Source organism: Dicentrarchus labrax, unplaced genomic scaffold, assembly GCF_905237075.1.
Source record: "Dicentrarchus labrax unplaced genomic scaffold, dlabrax2021, whole genome shotgun sequence".
Classification (NCBI taxonomy): Eukaryota; Metazoa; Chordata; class Actinopteri; family Moronidae; genus Dicentrarchus; species Dicentrarchus labrax.
This window is the reverse complement of record NW_026136708.1, coordinates 894,786-917,780: the sequence shown is the minus strand read 5'-3', so window position 1 is coordinate 917,780 and position 22,995 is coordinate 894,786. Positions and strand designations below refer to the sequence as shown.

The following is a 22,995-nucleotide window of genomic DNA, read 5'->3' as shown; positions in this document are numbered from 1 at the left end:
TGATTAAACAAATTTTAGTTTGTTTTTGTCAATTGCTATTTCCAAGATCTAACAAGAACTCTCCTCCAGACATGTATTAGGACATAATATACAAATAATCTGCTTGAAAAAGTAATGTGTGTCTGATGTAATTTTTTAGCAAAAGAACAATAATTTCCACATTAAAATCTCCTCCTTCTAGTTCATTAAAACTTCCAGAATCTCTGAATATGCAAATGTTCATTTCTAAAGTGTTCCTGCTGGACACAAGATGTCTCCTCCTTCACTGTAAAGTCCATTCTCAGTGGATGTGCACTGGTGTCTTCAAGTTTTTACATCACACTTTTGCACGTTGCCCCAGTCACCAACATACCAAACACCATTACAAATCTTACTATAATCACATAGAATAATTAAAATAATAAACATGTATACTAGGGATGTATGACATAGTTTTTATGTTCAGCCGATACAAGAACTGATAATTACCTGCTTCTCATGGCTGATACTGATAAGATAACTGATAATTTCACATCTTTGTATTTTAAAAATAAGTTCACAACCTGTAGTTTTTACACACCTGAGAGTAAGACAGGCTGAGATGTAGTCAGCAAAGATGGATGATTTAATATTCCATAGCTCTGTGCTAACACCATCACTGTAACACAAGAGTTCTGACTCTTCAATGTTCAGTTATTTGTTTTCCGTTCCGAAAACTTTGTCTTTCAAAGATCATTAAAACGCTATAGCTTTGCATAGAAGAATAAATAATCAAAATAAACGTGTTATTATGGCTGTAATGATATCAATAACTCATAATAATATAAATTTCCCATTAACGGTCGATCATTTATCTGTCCTGATAATTATCATGCATCCCTTATATATACCAATCATAGGTCCAACAATTGCAACATTTGGCTGAAATGAAAAAGCCAGCAGTGACGCTAAATGAAGAGTTTGGGTGCTATGAGGGGGCTCTTATTGCTGAGCTGAGACAAATGATGTGAAGCACTGAAAAGAGCCAGAATTCCCATCACTACTAGCTTTCTGACAGGTTTTGATACTCGATGCTTCAAACACATTTTGGTGGTTACCAACGAAGTTTTCAAGACGACGCAAAATAATCAGTAAGAGCGTGACTTTAGCTCTCCGGGATCAAACGTCCTCCATTTTTTCAAGTCCATTTACAGAGGCTTTCCCATAAAAGGCAGAGAATAAGAAAGATTGAGAAACAAAGGCAGACACAGGGAGAGTCAGTGAGAGCAGAGATCAATAGTCACGGCTGCATGGGAGGCTGTAGGAGCCAGCCATTTAGATGAATTACAGTGGCACAGCTTCCCTTTCATCTCACTCAAGGAGAGTGTCTGGAGGGGAGGAAGCAAATTGGTTCTCATCATGCTTAGCAAGGGCTGCTCAGTCTGATTCTGATAGCTGAGTGTCTTTGAACACCCTGATGTATAGTATACGCCTTCATGATATACAAGAGGAACATTTAAGCCACCTATCACAGTCATCTTCTCTTCCAAGAGCACAGTGACAGCCCACACACAGGCTAATCTATCATACTCTGCTCCTCAACGCAGCCATCGTCATATCTCTGTCACAAACCTGCAGCTGTAAGCACATGTTCAGGTGAGGCAGTTTGATAGTTATCAGCTGCTGCTTGGCAGAATAAGAAGAGAAGGGAGGACAGAAAAGAAGATTTCACAGCTGATTTGAATCTGAAAGTGAAGGATAACTTTAAGCACACACAGAGGCACGGTGTTGTTAGCTCTCACTGCATTACGGTCACAACTAAATCATTTTAAACTGCTGCAGATTCAGCCTTTAAGACTAATTCCACTTCAGGAGTTCAGGGGTGGGTCTAGAGGGGTGCCACCCCAATTTGGGGTTTTAACAATTTAACACGTTAATTTAGATTCATTTTAAAAATAACATGATTAAAATCAGTAATGTAATGATCTGTTATGGGCACATTTTAGACTCAGTGAAAGGCATTACATTGAATAAAAAAGACTTATTTGGAAAAATGTCTGAAGATCTGGAAATAAAACAATGTACTGATTTCTAATGCCACCTTTAGATATTTCTATTCAGTGTGTGATTAATGTGCAACAGTAATGTTTTAGAATTCAAATATCTTCATTTGGGGGCTTTTCCAAGCAAATATTGATATTGTTTATGATTAAATCAGCATATATTTCTGCCACCCTCTGGGCACACCATGGATATTTCTCTAGGTCTGCCCCTGCTGGAGTTTCCATTTTGTGTTGAGATGAGACAGAATGAATCAAATTCAGTCTTGACATGAGATGATTTGCATTTGTAAATTAGGAAAGAAAACAGAATAGGATTTTATACAAAAGACACAATGTGAGATAATATTTGTGCCTGCAGCTAATAATGTTTTTAAAAGATTGATTCATCTTTTTTAAAATTAATACATTCTTGACCTTTGAAATAGTAAAAAAACTAATATAAACTCAAGGTCCATTTACTAGCCTTTTCCAGAGTTTTCAACCACATCCCATGGTCTTTTTGTCAAATAGATACATTACCTCATTAAATAAAAAAAAGTAAAATAAAAACAATGACAAATGGCCCTTTTGATTCCCAAGAATTATTCTGCTTACAAACTAATTTTTAAGAAATGTGTTTTTATCATGAATAAATGCTTATTTATTATTACATATTATTATTATATATTATTTTCTGTGAACTCAGTTAAGTACTGTTATTTCTCAATAAGATGGAGACGTTTTGATACATATTTAAGAACAAACACAACTGTGAGCTACAGCCATACATGTTTTCTTTTGTTACCGTGGAGATTTTTAAATAAAAAAATATCTGTTTTTGGACTGAATCACAAACACTGTAGCCTCTTTTAAGGGGATTGCACTGCAAAATGTATTATAAAGTGACATAAAATCAAATAAAAATGTATTTGACAAAATAAAACTCAAAATAGAATTCAAATTGTTTTCTTCTTCTTAACTTAAAGATAACCATGAGATACAGCTGAAAGCTTAGTCATGAGCTTATAAGTGGATCTTGTGTGAAGTTGAGTTTTGGAACTGTTTGTCTAACAATTAACTTTCATGCTTATGTTCATGTGCTTATGTTTCAGCAAGGTTTTAAAATCAAATATTTATTTTCGAGAAGTAGATCCCGTTTCCTTTTCACTTTTGTTTCTCATTCTTGATGTTGGAAGAATTCCTGAAAAAGAGCAGTGTATTCTCACTGATATACAGTAAATACACTCATGTTTCATTTGTTCTTCAAACCATGAAACAAGGAGTAAATGACTTTTTGAGCTGGTTTCACAGAATGCACATCATCTTATGTGAAACCTGGGGAAATAGAAATGTTCTTTAAATCAACAAATTAGTGCTGCAAGTAACAGTTATTTTCATTATTGATAAACCTGTTGATAATTTCTTGATTAATTGATTATTATTCCATAAGTTGTTGATCAGTGTTTCACAGAGCCCAAGCTAACATCCTCAAATGTCTTTATTTGTCCACAACCCAAAGATATTCAGTTTACTGTCAAAGAGGATGGAAGAAAGCAGAAAATATTCACATTGGAGAAGCTGGAATCAGAGAATTTGGACATTTCTTCTGTCTCTGAATAATTAGTCGATTGCCAAATTGATTATTAATTGATAAATAGTTGCAGCTCTAGCAGTCATTTCACAGACAGAACCTTCTTGTAGTCACAAAATCAATGTTTGGATCTTTGCATTTATGTAAACTGTATGTGTTTCTGTAGCTTTCCTGCGACATTGGATGAGTAATTGTGGATGATAGGAGGGTCTGTCTGTCACGCTGCGGGGACGTCCTCCCCGCGCACTGCCAACCTGCCAATCATGACCTCTTTCTGACTGATAGTGATGTGGATGTGTCTGTGTATGACCGTGTACGCTGCTCGTGGATAAATGATCACTAATCACCATCAGGAGATGAAGGACAAGTCTGTAAGTAGCACTAATGCCGCACCCACTCCACCTTTTTTTTCTCTTTGTCAAAACATCGTTTTCTGTTGACAGGAAGGCTGTTTCTTTATTTTTTCCTGTTGTGGTTAGGCTGTGTGAAGCCGAGGCAAACATTTATCACAGTGACACACGCAAACAAAAACTCAGACGGCGCTGTAGTCTGATTCTTTTTATTCATCATCTGTATTTATTTATATTTGACATATGATTTAGACTCCCAGCAGCAACAAAGCTTAGTTATTTATGTATTTTGCTGTAAGATAACATTCTTCTTTTATTTGGGGTAAAAAATGTAACTTTTAAAGTCTAAAAGCTAAAATTCTCCATTAAAACAGACAATTGGAAGGTGCTGGAAGGCTCATAATATCACTGCGTGTTCTCAAACAACAAGAGAGAACCGCACGGCTCGAAACTAATACATTTTTGACAAAGTGTGCATTTCCATTTATAACTAAGTGTTGCAAAGGAAATAAAGCTTCCTTCTCTGACTTCCTTTGCAGGTGCTAGAATATAGCGACTGTAGTAGACTTAATATTCGATGATAATTAATACAACTGTGCCTTTGGTTCTCTCCTATGCCGGTGTGAATCTTTAACAAGCCTCATAACCATTAACAACTCCAGCGATTTACTCACAAAATAAATAAAGGAAACCCAAATTTTTAACCCTTTCCCTCTATTAATACATCAGGAAAATCCCACTGACTATGTGCTAGTGAAAAGGGAAACTATACTCTAAAGTGACGTGCTGCCTACAAATCTCTTTAAGGCAGTTCTCACGTGTGTGTAAAGTCAGAACTCTTATCTCCGCTTTTCTTAATAATCTACCAGCAAACACAAAGGCCTGCTTTGTCCTGGACCTGTTAGTCTCATAGCCAGAGTTGGTGGCTTAGAGTGCGTAGTGGAGTTAAAGCTGCTGTAGTAGGACTACAAGTTGTCAGACTGCTTAGCCCCAGACCACGTGGAGCGCTGGCATCTGCGTGTCGCGCCCTGAGACCAGCTCAGCGTGGATACTTTTACTTCTGCCAGCTGTGGCATGCTGCTCTGGACCTCCCACTGTAATACATATCTCTGAAAGTCCAGCTGGAATCATAATTCACTTTTGCTGAGAGATCACTATATATCTTTTCGGTGTTTGTGTTTACTTGTGTACTTCTTTGGTTAACATTGTAATTACCAAAAAAAAAATGTAATGATCATTTATTTTCTCTCTAATGTGATATATGTCTGGGTGAGCACTAAAAATAGTAATATCTCAACAGCAACCAGGCAAGTCCATGACTCCTTACCCCAGAGTGCTGAGGTCACAGGACTACCTTTTGATGTGAGCCACATCTGGATCCATGAAAGAGAGCCAGCAAATGTTAGTTACCCCTCTCCTTCATTAGCTCTATCCGCCTGGGAAAAGCTACCCTGATGCTTACCTCGTTTTTTGAATTCGCCGGTCACGTTGCCTTTTTAATTCCCTTTTTTGCTTTTTTGGCGACGAGGATTCCTTCTCCTGTGGCTCGGCATAAGTATGATCCTCCATTATTAACTAAAGTGCAGTGCAGACTTTCAAATGTGCCGGGGCAGTGACAAGCGCCTCTCACTGATCTCCTTCTCCGTTATAGCTGCTTTCAGTCACGTGACACTGGCTCTGAACGAAAACGCGTTGTGGATTAGCTAGACAGGTAGGCTAGTGCTTTATGTCCCTCTCGGCAATTATAGTTTTTCCAACTGGCGGAACGACATGGAAGCCAATGTATATACAGATAAGAAATTCTTCGCTTACGAGGATAAGTCAGATCATTGGCAGAGGTAATTTTACACCAATGAGGACACATTTATGAATGAAGACATTGATTTTAGCTAATAAACACTACACAATGTCCCTTTAATATTTCTTATTACTCTACCTAGAGGTTTAGGAAATACCAAAAATGCATGCACAAAATGTCTCCTGCTCCTGTCAGATGAATCTAGTGTGGTTATTAAAATGATGTCAGGCAAAAACTGGAGAAAAAGGAGGGGACGAATATGCAAAAAGAAAAAGTAAATGTAATAAATATAAAGTGACTGTCCCGTCTCAGGAACATTATATTAGTATCCCAAGTGTCCAAGGGGTTTTCTAACAACATTTTCATTTAGTTTGTCAGGAAAATCTATACTTATTTACTTATTTAATAATACTTTTTTTGTGCAATAGAATATAGACTTCAAGGGATTCTAGAGTTTCAAAATCATTATTTCTTTAAGGATATTTTTCTGAAGGCACTGACTTCAGTTACATTTCTACAGGTTTTACTTACTTTACTTTGCTAAAGATCTTTTAAGAGAACTAGGAACACATTGACAAGGAAATGACATGAGAGAAAACTGCCACAGCAGTGAGTTCATTCATCTTGTCCTGAAATATGTGACATTATCTTAGAAAAAATGTACATAGAAAGCAGTCCATCACACTTTATATTTTCTTACATAAAATCAGGAGTTGTGAGATGTCTGGGAACTGCCCGCCCGCTGATGCAGGCTGAGCAGTGTGTGTTTTACAAAGCAGGAGTAATCCAAGCACATAATTCACACATGGCCCATATCTGGAGAGTTTAAGTGCCTTTGCTTGTTGCCCGGGTTTGTGCGAGGCCTCTCAGAAGTATCCGCGCTCAACTGTACGAGACTGTCTGCCTGTCTGCTTCCCATGATGCACCTCCCCATCTCCAGCCTGGCGAAAGGCAGTGAAAGAGACCATTGTTCCTGTCACTCTGAGGCATGTTGCATGCACTTATGACACAGAGTGGGAGAAATGATTCCCATTATACCTCTGGAATGTCTTTGAATCAATCAATTTAGTATGAATACATGCTGTCCTTCAGTCACAAATATGCCTGTTTACACGTTTGGAAGAGAAGAAAAAAGTCAGTGTTATAAGTTCTTAGATCAGAAGCAACACCTTGTTTTATGCTAATTTCCTTCCTCACTGAGGCATTTTTCATTTTTAGCCTGACCTGGAGCAAAGACCACCTCCAGAGCCTGATTCAGACGTCTGATCCTCTGAATTGATGCGGCCTGTTAACACTTTGCAAGAAAACAAGTGGCTTTCAGGACCTCTCTCCCCCTAATTCCTCTCTTTTCTCACTGAGCTTTGATTGATGTGCAGCAAACCACAGTTGGAACAGCTCACAGCCTCTCTCATGGATTTTTCCTGCATGATGTAATGTTTTGATGATCCTCTATGTAGTATGCCATGTGCAGTGACATCAAAACAAAAGAAATATCCCTCCCCCTGAAAAGGTGGACTTCTCTGTCTTCTCAGGCAGATCATTTATGCTTCACATACCATGAGACCCTTTGAGTCCCCTAAACAGGACGTTCTTTTGCTTTGACATGCGTGAGAACGTTTGATTCTCTCTGTTCTCAAGTTCCAAGCTACATAAAATCCTAATAGAAGAGAGGCTTCCTGATCCTATTTCTGCATCTATAAGTGGTATAATTTTTTTTTTCTTCCAATCCTGAGCTGAGCCATAGGAGTCTTAGCCACAGCTACTTGGAGTGTAAACCAAGAGCGCTATGCAGAGGTCATGAAACACTGCCCTATCCGTCAGCAGTGAGTCTATTTTTAACTCTGCTGTATCACGTATCACCTCTTGCCATTTTGTTCTTTTGTTCGGCGAGGAGGGATATTTTGGGACACTCTCGGGTAGCATGCAAGGCGGAACCTCTCTCCGACAATTGATCTTGCCTTTTGCTCCGTGCGTGTGTGAGGCGAGGTGAAGCCCACGCCTGCCACTGACCTGTTGCAGGGGTTGAAAATGTGCTCTTCCCATTCATTAGGCTAGGCGGTCTGCACTGCTACCAAGCGCTTTCACTACATCTGTATTTGTGGTCTCTGATAGGATCCAGATGGCAGTCTGGAACACCCGTGTGGACCTCGTATGAGCCGCACATATGGCAAACAGTATAGGAACATTTAAAGGAGCCTTGCACACGGGTCCCTCTCCAAACCTGTAGTGTCCCATGAGCGTGATTTAGATTTTGGATGGGATTATAAAAAGTGTCATCAGAACACATCTAAGACAGCAGTGTTTTCTGACTGAGGTGAAAAGCCAGCCATCATAGACAGGGTCAAGATGTAAGGAATCAGGGTAAATTCACACACTTTCAGACAGTCTCTCCTCAGAGGCATTCACAAGGTTGCGTTGGGTTGTACACCCAGAAAAAGTAGTTGCAGAAGAGTGAAAAAAGACCTGGCCAGTGGCTGATTGTTGGGTTGCCAGTTTGGAAAGTCACCAAACTCTTGACAGACGCAGCGCCCCCTAAGTCCAACATCAGAAAGGTGTGGAGGAAGGTGTTTCAGACACTGTTGGACAGTCTGACAAGCATTATTTTAAAGCATACTGAGCCCTTGTACATCATCCCATTCTTCTTAGAGGCACCATAGACATACTGCTGGAATAGGGATGTCACAATACCAGAGAAATTCCACGATTTCATACCACAGTAAAAAGCAAAGACAAAACAACAAATCCCATGTACTTCAACATATAATCCTTTATTAAAAACATTTGAATATAAAATACAACAACAATGGAATGTAGCGTTTAAGTAATAAATAAAAAGAAACAACTACTCTTTTCCGTGCTCACTAACCAAACAGGAACTACTGGTTGTAATTAAGTGGGTCTATAGGGTTTTATAAGCCTATAGGGTTCAAACATTAAGAACAGATACTTCACCCTTCAAACAAACATTTGTAAAGTGGCTTTTTTTTTTGTTTAGAGTGATCAGGACAAGACTGTATCTCCTTGAGGGAGAACCCCACAGACTTGTCTGCTGCTGTATTTGTTTGGGTTGGGTTATGATCCTCCCTTCCAGCCTGCTGCTGCTGCTCTGTTTTGCTCAGATTTTTTTCTCTGCTATGAATGTGGTGGGGGAATGTGCGTGGGGCGGGGTAAGGGGTGGGCAGCGCAGGAATTCCTTCTCACATGGCTCATCTTGCGTTTGCTCTACCCTTTTGCCGAATCTCCCCAACCGCACATGGAAAAGGGGATGTTTTGTTTGTGAAACACAGTGCTCTTAGGGCTGTGCACGCCATCCCCGTCTTTCAGGCATTAAGGGACCCAGAGACGGCTGCACGATGTGGCGGCTCGGTTAGCAGGAGGAGCACCACTGAGTTCATTCATCCGCCTGTCAAGGGCCCCTTTTTGCTTTTATTTTTAGCCAAAATCCATCAGGTTTGACAAGTGGGGCAATTTGAGCCAAGTCGAGGGCAGCGCTCCAGGTCCCTTCCACAAAGTCAATCTTCTCCTCCCCTCTTGGGAAAAAGCTCCGGACAGCCCTGCTCCAGGCCCAGGGTTTTGTTGAGTCATGTGAGATCATGTACACAGAAACACATAAGAGGTGGGTGCCGAAAGCGGTGGGGGCTGCGGGCTGAATGAGGCGGGTGGGGTTAAGGCCAGGGGCAGCAGGGCAGCTAAAATCTGCTCACAGGCCAGCAGACAGAAGAACGTGCTGGTGCTAGCCTTGTATAAGGTAATGTCTAGTGAGCATGTTGGGGTGGGACGTGTGCACAGATTTATTTTAATACACTGCAGGTCCTACCAGAGGGGGAGGGATGTCGAGCCTGCCAGCTCGTCCCAGGACCGCTGTCACACTAAGGACAAGACAGGACTTTTTAGTAGACACCACAGGCGAATAAAAAAACACTGAAAAGAGGCAAGTTACAGTCCAAGTTTGACCTTTTTAATCTGCATGATCAGACAGTTGTTTTTCCTCCCCTTTATTGCTGTTTGAAATCGTATGTGGTCTTCATACGGACGGACTAGCTCCTCTGACAAATGCATGTTCTGAGTTAATTGCCCTGCAGGGAAGTCTGGATTTGGCATGTCAGTCTTGTATTTAGCATTGCAGTGATACAGTATGAGTAGTTGCCAGCAGGTAGTTACGCTGCACAGAGGTGGGGGTCTGCTGTAGCTTCATACCTGAGAGAACATGTCTGTGTATCACATTTTACATCAGCTTCAGAGAATGAAAGATTCTTTACTGTTGGGGCTGCAACTAATCATTTTTTTAATAATGGATAAATCTATTGGTTATTAAGTATTTTTTCAATAAATTGATTAAGCCTTTCATCCATAAAATGTTCCGAAATAGTAAAACATTTACTAATTTGTAAAACATATCATATTTGAGAAGCTGGAACCTTTTGCTTAATGCTGCAGTAGGTAACATTATAAAAAAATACTTTTTGTCATATTTGCTGAAACTTTCACTATATCCTGGCTGTAGTACATGAGACAGATAATGTGTGAAACAATCAGGTCCCTCTATAGCCTCTGGTCCATATAGTGTTCTTAATGAAATTTACAAGAATCTACCGGGCCTGAACAAAAACAGTATGTGTCGGAATTTGACAACCTGGGAATGAGACTGAACAGTCAGCTATCTTCAAACAACCAACCCAAAGCGTCTTTCTATCTTTCTTGGCTCTAATTAGTGTAGGAGCACTAAAATGAGTCAGAGGAACCTAAACAATTCCCATACTACCTGTCTCATGTACTACTGTCAGGATACAGTAAAAGTTTCAGCAAAGATGACAAAAAACATATTTTTACGTGACCTACTGCATCTTTAATAAATTATATTTTGCGGATTACACTGATTGAGTCTGAGAGCACATTCTTGCAGTTGAATGCAGGAAGTTGTGGATTCTTTTTCTTTTTCTTAGTCTATTGACTAAACTTTAATTGGATAGTTGCCTTACCTACAAAATCAATAAAAAAGCTGGAGGCAGAAAGATCAGAACTGATTGTAATTCTTTTGTATGTGAATGAAAGAATAGTTGTCCACTCCCTCAAAGCATTCCTGTATTCACATAGTTGTAGGCTGTGCGTAGATGCACACTGTGAGCTGGCGCAGCCTTCACTGGCAACTTATATTTCAGCATCAGCACAGAGAAAAATGTTATGGTTAGGGATGGTTTTGTGGTGCCAGTGTCCATTTTCTTTTTCTTCCTTTTCCATTTGGTTTAAGCCACGCTGGCAGTGTGGCTCTAGGGATAGCAGTGTTGGTCAGTCTGTCCACCACTTTGGTCCTGACTGAAATATCTCAACTATTAAATGAATTGACATGGAATATGGTACAGACATTCATGGTGCCCACATGATGAATTTTAATAATTTTGGTGAACCACTGACTTTTTGTCACCAGATCAAATTTTTTATTAGTCCAGTACTTTGTTTTGTGACTAAAATCAGCAAAACTAATGACATTCCCATAAGCCTCAGCTGTGCTTTATATTTATTGCTAATTAATAAATGTGTATGTTAACATGAAAACAATGCACATTTACCACAATACAGTTAGCATTATCATTGAAAGCATGTTAGCATACAGACATTATTTATAATAGCTCAAAGCACAATTGTGTCTTATAGCCCCACAGAGGTGCTCGAATGGTTGTTCACTCTTAGTCTTGTTGTGCAACTGAAGACAGAGAGAGAAAGCATGTCTATCCAGCATCAATAATTGAATCTGAGCTAATTTTGGAGTTGGACCGGCGTGGGATGCTACTATCAGGTTCAGTGTTGACTCACTGGCTGATAGCCAGTGGCAGTCATGCCCAATGAGTGCTGCTTGAGGTGTAAAAAAAATATTTTTTTATCTAACTTTCTTCTTTAAAAGCAGCGTTAGGTTTGCAGGCAAAGGCAAAGAGATATTTTCCGTTGAGGAATTGAAGTGTTTAGAAGACATTCAGCAGGTGAATAATTTTTACAGCCTATAAAAAGCGGCGACACTCTCACAGGGCATAAATCAGCACAGTCTGTCTTCGTAAGGTGTTCTTAAGCGTGTTGGAAACACGGCTGTACACTGCAGTGGTAACCCTTTCCACCCCACGTTGAGTGATGAAGGTCAGACAAGAGGAGAGTTAATGACCAAGCACGCAGGGCAACTTTAATGAGCCGGCACAAGTGTTATTTAGATTCCATTATAGGCTGTCTTCCCACTCCAGTTAGAGCTGTCAAGAGGCTGTATATCCTCCGTCTGTGCATGTGTGACTTTCGTTTCTGAGAACTGTGCTTCTATGCTGCCATGTATGTTCATGGGGGGATGGGAGGTAATGCTCCATAGGAAGATTTTTACAAGGATACCATGTTTATCAGGAAAAAAACCTCAAAACCACAGTTATTAATTATTTCTCATTATTGTACAATAGATCTCTTGTGTGTACTGTAAAAGTGCCCATTGTGTCAGCTGATTTACCAAGTGCCCTTTAAAGCTGCATATTGAAGAGCCAGAGAGTCCAAAAAGACATGGTTTGCAAACAGTCAGGACAGGAGACAATGGAACAAATACATCTGAATGAACTTGCTAACTTATTGATTTGTCTGATTAGTGACCAAGCTACCTAGGTACGTAGTTGATTTGAAACTAGGTAGCTGATTTGTACCTAGGTTCTTCATTTGAAGCTAGGTAGTTGATTCAAAGCTAGATGGCTGATTTGAAGCTAGGATTTGACGGGGGCTTCGTCGGAATACAACCATCCAGTCAGAGAGACTATGTGACATGCTCAGACAAACACACCCACAGAAGTACAGATTCATGAGAGGCCAGAGACTACCTACTACTTTGTATCTGTGTGTGTAAATGTAGTGTTAGTGGTTAGCTCTCCAGCTACAGTAGTAGTAGTTCCCAAAATAGCCTCACAAGTAGTCATTACCTCACCAAGCAACTAGCACCACCTATTTTGCAAGGACACACTGATGAACTTTGTCACTAGTTCTTTAGACCCTCCCTGTTTTAAATTTGAAGTCTCAAGCCAAAGTGAGATAACCCTGATGACACTGCTGTTACATCATCAGGCGTCAGACTTGACAAAGCTCCTCTAGAGCCAAAGAGGTCATTAACTGTTTTCACTGGCTGAGTCGTACTAACCATGATGAGTAAACCCTCGGTGGAATGCCACTTTAATGACATTTTTTCCAGACCACTTAGAGTGTCACCTTTTTCCTACTGATTGAGGAATGAGCCAAACTCATGAGCCTTATTGTCCTCTCAGTATTTGATGTTGTGTGGCATCTAGCCTTTGTTGCCTGTTTTGACCGGGGGGTCTATAAGTGGGATGTCACCCCCAGCTGTCAGCACTGTTCACATCCTTCAACCAAGGAAGGCCTGATGGGTGGCGTGGGTGCCAAAGCTATACCCGTGGGCAGTATGGCGCTCAGAGCTTACCCACGTTTCCCTCTTTCAGTGTGACATCGCACACTTCTAAGGCAACCCCCCAGTCTCCAGCTGTGTAGATTTTCAAAAGACTGGGATTCTCTGCATTCCTTTGTTCTCTTTCTCTTGTACTAGTTTAGAATGAATTAATTTCAAATTGCTTAAAGGATTATTGATGAAAAGGCTTCATAAATAGCAACATAAGAGGTTATAGAGTAGTGCTGCTTCAAATAGATAGAAATTCCCAATTATTTTGCTCTTCCTGAAATCAAAATGACCTTTCCAAGGGGATGTGGTTCTCCAGACTTGTGGATTCTGTTAAGGATGTTGTTTTCCTCCAAGCTATTGATGCATGTAAATTCCTACTGTGTTGTCAAGACTGTAGGCTGAAAGGATGCCTTTGAAAAAAAAAAAGCTTTAGGAAGTTTGGGGCTGTAGCCATGGATCATGGGAACAGCAGAGATGGAAACGGAACACGGACAAAAGCGGATTTTCTTTTCTGTAAATCGAGAGTTTACTTACCTTCTGACACAGAACGGAAAAAGGAGCCGGCTGAAAAATGTTCCATGTAACGCGGTGGAAGTTGGGGAGGTCATTGTTCTGCTGGTTCATTTCTGTACCACAGCCCTGAATCCGAGGACACATTGCCATGGCAACCATTATGTGGGGCAATTGGCGTCGGAGCACTTTAGAAATCTCCCAGGAATATATTAGAAGCTGCAAAGGCCCCACTCTCCTCACCTTCAACCTCTCACCATTGTCTCGGAGCTAGTTTACTTCAGGCGCTGTTCTCAGGATTTCAGGCCTCGGCTCTGGAATGTTCGACCTATAGCCTGTCTCCGAGCAGGGACGTAAAAACAACCCAGCTGCTGTCGGCCGAGGTTTGAGATCTCAAATAATCAGGCTGAAACCCGCAAATCCTGCCACCAGTGAAGCTCCAACGCCTCCGAGTTGTCTAGAAGAAATCAAATTAAAAAGATTAATTTCATTGATTCGTACCGGTCGTAGCGATGCAGAACTTCAGTTTCGACTTTCATCAGAGAAATGAAATGATTTGCACAGCATAGCTAAATAACACGCTGTTTTTTCCTGATGTGGCAAAAAGCCAAAGATGAAGACTTCATATGGAGCAGATGTGCTGAGGCTCAGATTTCAGTGAGAAAAAGCCGCTGATTCAGACTGCTCATTGAATTGTCAAGCTGTGTGTGTGTGTGTGTGTGTGTGTGTGTGTGTGTGGTCACTAACTCAGCCCTACCTACTGGACAGACTGTGAACCGTTCTGAATATGATTTTTTTCTTCTCCTCTTCCACAGGGATATTACCTTTTTGCCCTTCATAGACATTTCCCTCTGGTATTTGGTCGGCAGCATAAGTTCTTAAACCTGAAACGCTCAGCAAGCTTGTACTTTCACCTGGGATTGCTCAAAGGCAAAAATGATACCGCTTTTCCTTTTTTAGATTAAAAAAACAGTGGCACAATTTTATTGAGCAGGAAAACAAGCTTCCTAAAGATCTGCTGGCCCATCTGGCTGAGGTGATTAGGAAAAGCCGAGGCAGATGGTGCCACGGCCAGAGTCTGCATTGCTTCAGGGGTGTATTAATCTGCATATTCAAGTGACAGCCATGTTTGGCTGTGAGAAATATTTTTGTGTGTTACACGAGTGTGAGAGTCAGTCTTTTCCAGCAGTGAGTGGGGTTTCTGGTGGCTCATTTACCGCGGCGAGCCGATTGACTGGGACCCTCAGGATGTTTTTGTTAGGGGACTGTGGGTGGAGGGGGGCGGAGGACCGGCAGTATGAGGACCTCTTCATGTGCAGCAAACACGTTAAAAGTGAATGAGCAATACAGCAGCCCCCCCCTTTTTTTACTGCTGGCAGCGGGGTCTGGAAATGTTGACACACGGAGCGGAGAGCAGCCCCAGAAACCCCAGGAATCCCCCCGAGAAGACGCTGGGCGGGAGGGTGAGGTGGAGCCTTGGAATGTGCTCCAAGGAGTCAGTCACTTATTTACTAGCTGAACTCAGTGAACCCTGCCTGAGTCAGCCACTTCCACCATGGCCAGCCTGTTCCACCTCTCCCTCCCACTTTCCTCTCTGTTTTGTTCTTTAACATACCCTAATGCTCATCGTCCGCTCGCCCCTCCCCTCCCATCTCCTTACTGACAAACGCTCCGCTTCTTGGCTTCTCATTGGCCAGCACCTTCGCCCATGCCTCCAACGGACCACATCCAACCCCCACCTGACCCCTGTCACCTTGTTGCTCACCCTCTAGCTGCAAACGTTGAGGTCATGAGCGATCATGATGAGTGCAAAACAAATGTCAGTGGGAATGGGAGTACAGCCAGGGTACAGGAAGTACCACACACATTTTGGCTTCTGTGATAAACACTCATTAGTTTGTGGAGTGAATTTGACCTGACCCTTCCACCAAGCCCACTTCAAACAGGTTAATCTGCTGGTTGACCTTTTCAGCAGCATGTCTTCATTCTGAACGGGGCTTTGGGCCGTATGGCTATCGTGAACTCATTCACACTATAACAATGAAAACATCTCCATCACACACTATTTTCTTGCTCTGACCCTTGAAAGCCTGTCCATCGTGACCAAATGTGTCAGTTTCAGCCATGAACTTTATTACATAAATTTGTGCAAGCAATTTTACGGGCTTGTATTTTAATAGAGACATTTAATGAAAACAGAACTTACAGGTTCTAAGAGGAAGAAAACCTCATTCAAAATCACATTGACATTTATTACTTAAAGCCCCTATAAGGAAATTTCATTTTGTGTTGATTCTGGCGACTCTTGTGGACCAGAGTGAGTTTCTACTACCTTGTTTAATTGATTTCAAGGGGAATACCGGTGAGAATCTTGCTGATGGTCTTGTTTGTTTATGTATGTCATATAGAGGCATCAGTATTCAATTCAGACTGTTTCATAACCTGTTAAAACTCCTTGTAGCACATTTAAAAAACACCTTAACCAAAGGACCATGATCCCCTACATTTTTTATTTTCATTCATGCTTACAACTGGCGCAAAATGCTGCATAGGTTTCTGAAGAGCCGTTGTGAAGCTCAGTGTGGTCTGTTTTGGCCGTCGCCATCTTGGCTTGACATCTTGGCCTGACTCCACCAGTTCACGGCTAATCCAAAAATGGGCAAAGTCGTGGAGTACACTGAAGACAGTCGCCTGTGATGGCACCCCATCTGTCACTCAAAATGGCCACACCCCTAATTATGCACAAGTTTAATATAATTTAAATAGTTCTGTAAAAAAATTCATCATAGAGACCAAAACTGTTTTTTGTACCAAGCTGTAAACATGTTTATTTCTGCTGTAAATTTGGGCATTTTAATATGGGGTCTTATGGAGATTGACTCACTGCTGGAGCCAGCCTCTAGTGGCTGTTAAGAGGAGCTCCAGTTTTTGGCTCTTCTGTGTTGGCTTAATTTTACAGCCAGGGAAGCTGTTGCTTATGCTGTTCTCACCTACTAGCTGCCAAATATTGCGTGAGCGTCGTGGCTCATGTTTGAATAAAGCATTACAGAACATGTATGTAATGGAACCCTATTATGTGTGAAGTGCTTTTAAATGGCACTATTCTAAAGGAACCGGCATTTCTGAACATGTGACATGGTAAAGTCACTCAGTCTTCAGCCTGTGACAAACACCTTGAGTGGAGGTGTAATGATTAATAGCCGTCTCAGTCTTCGTCTCTGACTACCGATCTGATGAGAGAACAATCCATGTGGGAATCCAGCACTGTCTTGTCACTGATACTCTCTGCATGTCAATTATTATCACAGGGAAATGTCAATGGACTTCATCTGAATGCAGCGCTGCAGACACTGGAGCTTTGCACGGAAATTGACAGCTAAACATGTCATTTATTCTGGTATTGAACAACAAAAATGTTTTTCTTTTAATGAAAAGTGCAAACAGAAACTGAATAGCGTTGTTTTTTAGGTGGGTGTTTTGGCCTTTGTCTGTTTTTGTACTCTGTTCGTGTGTGGTCTATGAGAGGATCACCTGACCGTGGATATTGAATGATTCAGTCAGAAGACAGCGAGGGACAAGCTGTTCTCACGTCAGCAGCAGCCAGCGGGGATGTGTTCAGCAGGGTGCCGTTCCTGCTCACTTTATCACCTTCATCTGGCTGCCGGACTGATCCATGTCACCGCCTGACACATTATAGCTGCAGCTCCTGTATGTTTCCCTACCTACAGCGAGGAGATTACATTTGTTTGTCCATTAGTTAGCAGCATATCTTAAAAAAACACTTAATAGATTGAAGTGAGACTTCATGGACACAGAAATACCTGTTGTGGGGGTAAAACTGGATCCAAATGCAACTTAACACAGTGAGAAAGTGCCTTTTTGATCATTTTCACTAATTTAATATATGTACACATATGTATCCTATGATTGCCTATCACTATGTGTATTTTGTTCCAAATCTAGAAACTTAACTATAAAGATCATCAACATCTTTAGATGATTGTGCAGCCTCAGTATATGTGAGTTATTTCCAGCTTCTATAATGTGCAGTTTTGCCCTGTTTATTGACCCAATGGGGTTAATGTGATTTGGTTTGACGTACCTAACTCATTGATAACAATCCCCATCCCAAGTTCCCAGAAGTCAAGGCAAATGTTTGGTAGTTTTTTTTTGTGTTAAATGATTATTTGATTATCACATTGTCATTGACAAAATTTAAGTCACCTGACTGATATTTTGAACACATATTTTTACTGCAGATTGAGTTTGAGTCAGTATTTTCTGGAAATTAGTCACTCTAGGAAGCACAATAATAGCTGTTACATAAGTATCCTTTGGTCTTTAATGCAGCGGATTTAGCAGATTTCTGCACCTCCAGTAAAACAAATAGTTAGAAACAGATTTTTATTCAGCTCTACAGCACTATGTATGTGTAAAGCTTAACATTTGAGTTTGGTTTTGGTTAATTGCTGTGGTGTTTTTGCACCTCAGAGATCACCTGTCAGTATAACAGAATGACCTGTATTGCCTTTTTCCGTTCAGTTTCAGTTTGAGCAGGTGTAACCCTTTTCTCTGTCTGTCCATTCATGGTGGCTTGTAGTAACTGCCTTGTTCTTATTCTATACTGAAAGGTTACTCCTGTTGCCATGCTCTCATGGAAAAAAGGCATCACTTATTTATATAGCACGTTTAAAACAACCAGAGTTGACCAAAGTGCTGTAAAAATGTGCACGAAAGAACAATAATAAGAATATAAGGCAATATCAAATATGTGCAGCAATGTAAAACAGAAACAGAACAAAATCCAAAAATAAAAGAGGATGTTATGAATACTAAAACCCACTAAGAGCAACCTTAAGCCATTGAAAACATGTACGTCTTTCATCTTAAATGTGTCACTGGATGGGCAGCGTTTGAGTGAAAGCAAAAGGCTATTCCAAAGTTTTGGAGCTGCCACCACAAAGGCACGATCACCCTTACCCACCAGCCTCCATTGATGGTGGAACAGTTAAAAACAGTTGTTCTAAGGGTCTAATAGGCTCATAGCTGGAATAGTAAGTTCTGAGATGCACAGGAGGTGCCTGCCCATGTATGTCTATGTAAAAGCTATGACTAACAGTTTGCACTGTAGTTACATCATTGTTATCAGTTGGTAGTAGAGGCCAGAAATCAATTAAATGTTTCCTGCTGCAGTGGTTAGCAGGTGTGTCTCAACCAGGTGAAGACAGATGTTTAAAGCCACTTAAACCAGACTGTGACACGACTAAACCGGCCTCAGGCACAGGCAATGTATCAGTCGCTGACAGTGCCAGGGGCTGATGGGAAAGATGTGGGCACACAGGGAACAGACAGTAAAAGTTTACCTACTGGACCTTTGCCCTAATTCTAAATAGTGACCGAGCAGAGATCTGGGTCCAGACTGTTTGCTGAGACATTGAGTCTGAACTAGATGGGTTCTACTAGCTGGTTCCATTTTGGATCTGGTTCCACCCAGATTTCTTAAGCTAACAAATCTCTTATCTAACTTTTTTGCCTCTTCTCCTTGTTTTTTATTATCTAAGAGCAATGCATGACATTTGAACTCTGGCTGTGTTTTTGCCCATTCTACAACGCCTCCAAATCAACCAGCGAGTGAGTGTGCCTTTTGTTTTTGTACTTTTTGTTTTGACTCTCCACATCCCAGCAGAAAAGTAGGTCACAGGCTGACCGAGATAAAGTATGAGGCAGCAGTTTGCTGGCCGGCCCCCGTCAAGGCGGATCGCGTCTCCAGGAAGCTTGTTGCAGAGGAGACGTTAAACACACAAGTTCCTGTTTGACATCTGTTTCCAGCCAACCTCGCGGCCCGCCCCCCCAGCCACTCACACTCACAGGCCTCGTTCACCTAGCCGCTCCATCAGCCAGGTTTGTCGGTTTAACTGCTCTGTGACCCCTTTCCTCCCCTCCCTTCCTAGAAACCAGAAAAAATTTTATGACGCGCCTATCGTTGACTCTGTGCCCAGAATAACCAAATCTTGAGAGATAAAATCAGGAAAGACGGGTCCTTACGCAGGCTGCTAGACTGCAGACCCTCAGGGCTGTGAATAATTAACCAGGTGTGTATTTAAGGAGACAAGGCAACTCTGTGTGTGTGTGGACTACATCTGCTTGATCCTGCCATTTTACACTTAGAAATCCTGAAATTGCAGCTTGAATGGAGGCATGATCTGAAAGAGAAAACCGCTGGAGGATTTCTCCAAGTGAGCCATCACCGTGACAGCTACACTGGCACACTTTGGGGTTTGTTGTTTCCCCAGGGCTGCGCAGAGATGGCTCTAATTTGTTTTTCCGTCATCAATAAACCGGTTGTAATCCTCCGCCGGCCCTCAACGGGCTTCCCTCCACACGTATGAAGGCGGACACACGAGGGGTGTATTTATAGCTCCAGGGAGATACTGTGACCGGCCAGACATCAGAGGGACAAAGTATCCTCCTGCTACACCTTGCTTCACGTGAAACCCTAGAGTTAGACAGCGACCCGGGGCCCCGCGAGCAACACTGATGTCAGAGGCGAGGCTGAAAGGCAACACGAGTGAGTGACAGAGTCCAGGCAGAGGGCCAGCTGAGCGCAGGAAGAGCCAGGGCACAGTGTTCCTGTGTCACACAGTGAGAGGTGTCGTTGCTGCTCCCACCTGGAGTCGTCATCAGCAACACAGAGTAGAGCTCTCTTATCAAGTCACTGAGGCTATTATTAAGTCTAAAAATCACGATTTATTAAAAAAGCCAAAGAAATCCATTGTGTTTCCAGTAAATTGACTCGTTTCAAGAACTTTACAGAATCAAGCAATGATGGAAGGAGCATTTGGACTTTCAGTTGAGTAAAAGTGCAATAAAATGATATGAAATACTAAACATGTTTTCAACCCATCAAATACTGCTGTTTGCCCTTCACCTCATTAGATATATGCAATGTCTGGTTAGACTTTCAAAAAAAATCCTGCATTCAATATTAAGATAAAGCTACATTATCATCATCAAATTAGAACAAACTTGGAACAGCCAGACAGAATAAAAATCTTAGAGGGGTGAGGCAACATCATGCAAAGCAGGACCTGTAAAATTCAGGCAATTGATATTCCTTTTTAGATGAATTTTATTTTATTTATATTTTATTTAATTTTTTTTGTAATAGTCATTAACCTAGTTGCTATAGAGCAACTTTCCGTTACAATTTTCCCTTGTTTTGATCTTGATCTTAAATCTTACCATACGAGAATTCATGTTTATGACAAGCTCTTATTTTTGGACTTTTTACAATAATATTGCACTAACCAATTGCTGGGATATGGTTTAAATAATCTGGATAAACTGTAAGCTTGCTTATAAACTGATCTGACCTCTTGTTTCTTTCCCCTTAGCGATCAGATTTCAGCACTGACTTGAAACGATGGTCAAAATGATTTTGGAGTAACATCAGTTTGTGTTGCCACAACAATTTGCAATGTGTCAACAGATGCTTTTACTAAATGCCATACAGTTTACATATCAAGCGTTAGATCTAAATGCTTTCTGCCCACTTCCCTCCTCAGTGGAGGCAGATACGCTGCAGTCAGGGATGTGATACTGTCTGATTTTATGAATATGTTAAAACCCCTGTACATTTTCCTGTGTGGAAACAATGAGGAGCAGTGGGCGCAGCCTACATTTCCACTGATTTTTTTGGGGGGGTTGAAGCAAACGTTACAGTGGGTGATTCACATTTTCCACTTACTGTAAAGCTCCTGGCAGTTGAGGGTTCTCTGTGAGTAATTTGTTAGCTGTTACAGCATCTTCAAAGTTTTTTCTGCACAGAGTAACATCTCTGCAGCGTTCAGAAGTTTAGTCAGTGCAGATTCTGTTGTATGGTAACACAAGAATATAGATTCTCATTGAGTGGTTTACTCTGCTTTCAGTAAATGCATCACCATGCAGAGTGAAAGCAGCTGCTTTATGAACACTAAACCGTGTCTTCTTAATGATCGCTTTGCTGCAAAACCAATTTTGAGCCACGAGCGATGAAAAGCCTGTATTCATTCTGTGTGATTGTGCACTTCAGAATCTCTGCAGTATTGACACGGCTCTGATCGATAAACCATGAACGGAGGGGTGCAGCGGATTCAGGGAGGAGGCTGGGAAAAAAAAGAATCTGCTCAGTTTCTCTCTGAGCATGTGGGAGTCAGTGGGATGAGACGGGAAAAGAGCTCTGTTTGTTGTTGCTCCCCAGCGCTCTGGGCTGAGATCAGACTAATCAATAGCAGGGATAATGTGGAGATGAGTAGTATGACATCAATATTAGGCGCAGAGGTCCAGCAACACCATTGTGCTGCTCTCCAGCCTGCCCTGTGCTGAGTAAACAGTGGCTCCCCAGGGAGAAAGGAACTCATTGATGGGTCCCCTCATCCTGTCGCCTCTGGGCATTGTTGGGCCTCCCACACAGAGGCACCTCATCAACAGGGGGGACTCCACCTGTTGCCCAACGGGGGACAAGGAGACCCGGTCGATGGGCAGTTAAATACGACAACGGTTTTGCAACATTGACGGACTCCCCTCCCTGCGCTCTGCCACTCTCGCTCCCAGCGTTTTTATTGGATTGTGTAATAAATCACTGAGGTTCTGTTGGGACGATTCATGTGGGTGACTGAGTGGTCTTCCTTGTGGAAGGTTAGGGTTTCACTGACGGCTGATGATGTAACAACAGCTTTCATTTCCCCACTGGGAAAGTGTGCAAGAGTTTGGTTACAAAGGAATAACGTGCCACCTGTTCTTATAAGCTGAATCAGCTTATTAACTTCCTCTTCTGCAATTCATAACCAAATTGTTACACCTTTATGCTAGAGGTATGGACATTTTGTTCATTCTAATATGTATTGATAGACAATAAAGATTCTGCAGGCAGATATTAATATTGAAAAGATGCAGCTTTAGAAACCATAAATTGTGTGGTGATCTTAAAAATTAAGATTTTTCTGCTAAATGGATTTTGCTTCTCAGCCATGTTAGCTTTGTGGCTCTACAAAGTGCTCTATTCATTTGGTTTTGGTCTTATTACAACTGTTGTATGTATTCAGAGGAAATTTGGTAGGGACATTCATGGTCCCCAGAGGAAGAATCCCAATGACTTTGGTGATCCTCTGACTTTCCCATTCGCGCCACCATGATTTTGAGTGGCATGTCTTGACAAATATCTGATGGACTGCCATGAAATTTGGTACAGATTTCCGTGACCCCAAGAGGGTAAACACCAACGACTTTGGTGGAGGTTTTTTACTTATCCTCTGAAATATCTCAACATCTGCATTGGCACAAAA

The 22,995-nt window shown here is 41.4% G+C and overlaps 1 protein-coding gene across 2 annotated transcripts in view; it reads left to right on the top strand.

Moving 5' to 3' along the window:
* Positions 1-22,995, top strand: part of bach2b (BTB and CNC homology 1, basic leucine zipper transcription factor 2b) — a 106,295-nt gene that overhangs the window by 18,149 nt on the left and 65,151 nt on the right. The window contains exon 2 of one of the 2 annotated variants that reach the window (XM_051409890.1): positions 3,758-3,962. The exons of the other annotated variant lie outside the window; for it this stretch is intronic. Coding sequence (XP_051265850.1) covers positions 3,924-3,962 — 39 coding nt within the window. The 5' untranslated portion in view covers positions 3,758-3,923. The remainder of the gene's footprint in view (positions 1-3,757; positions 3,963-22,995) is intronic. 2 annotated transcript variants of the gene reach the window in all.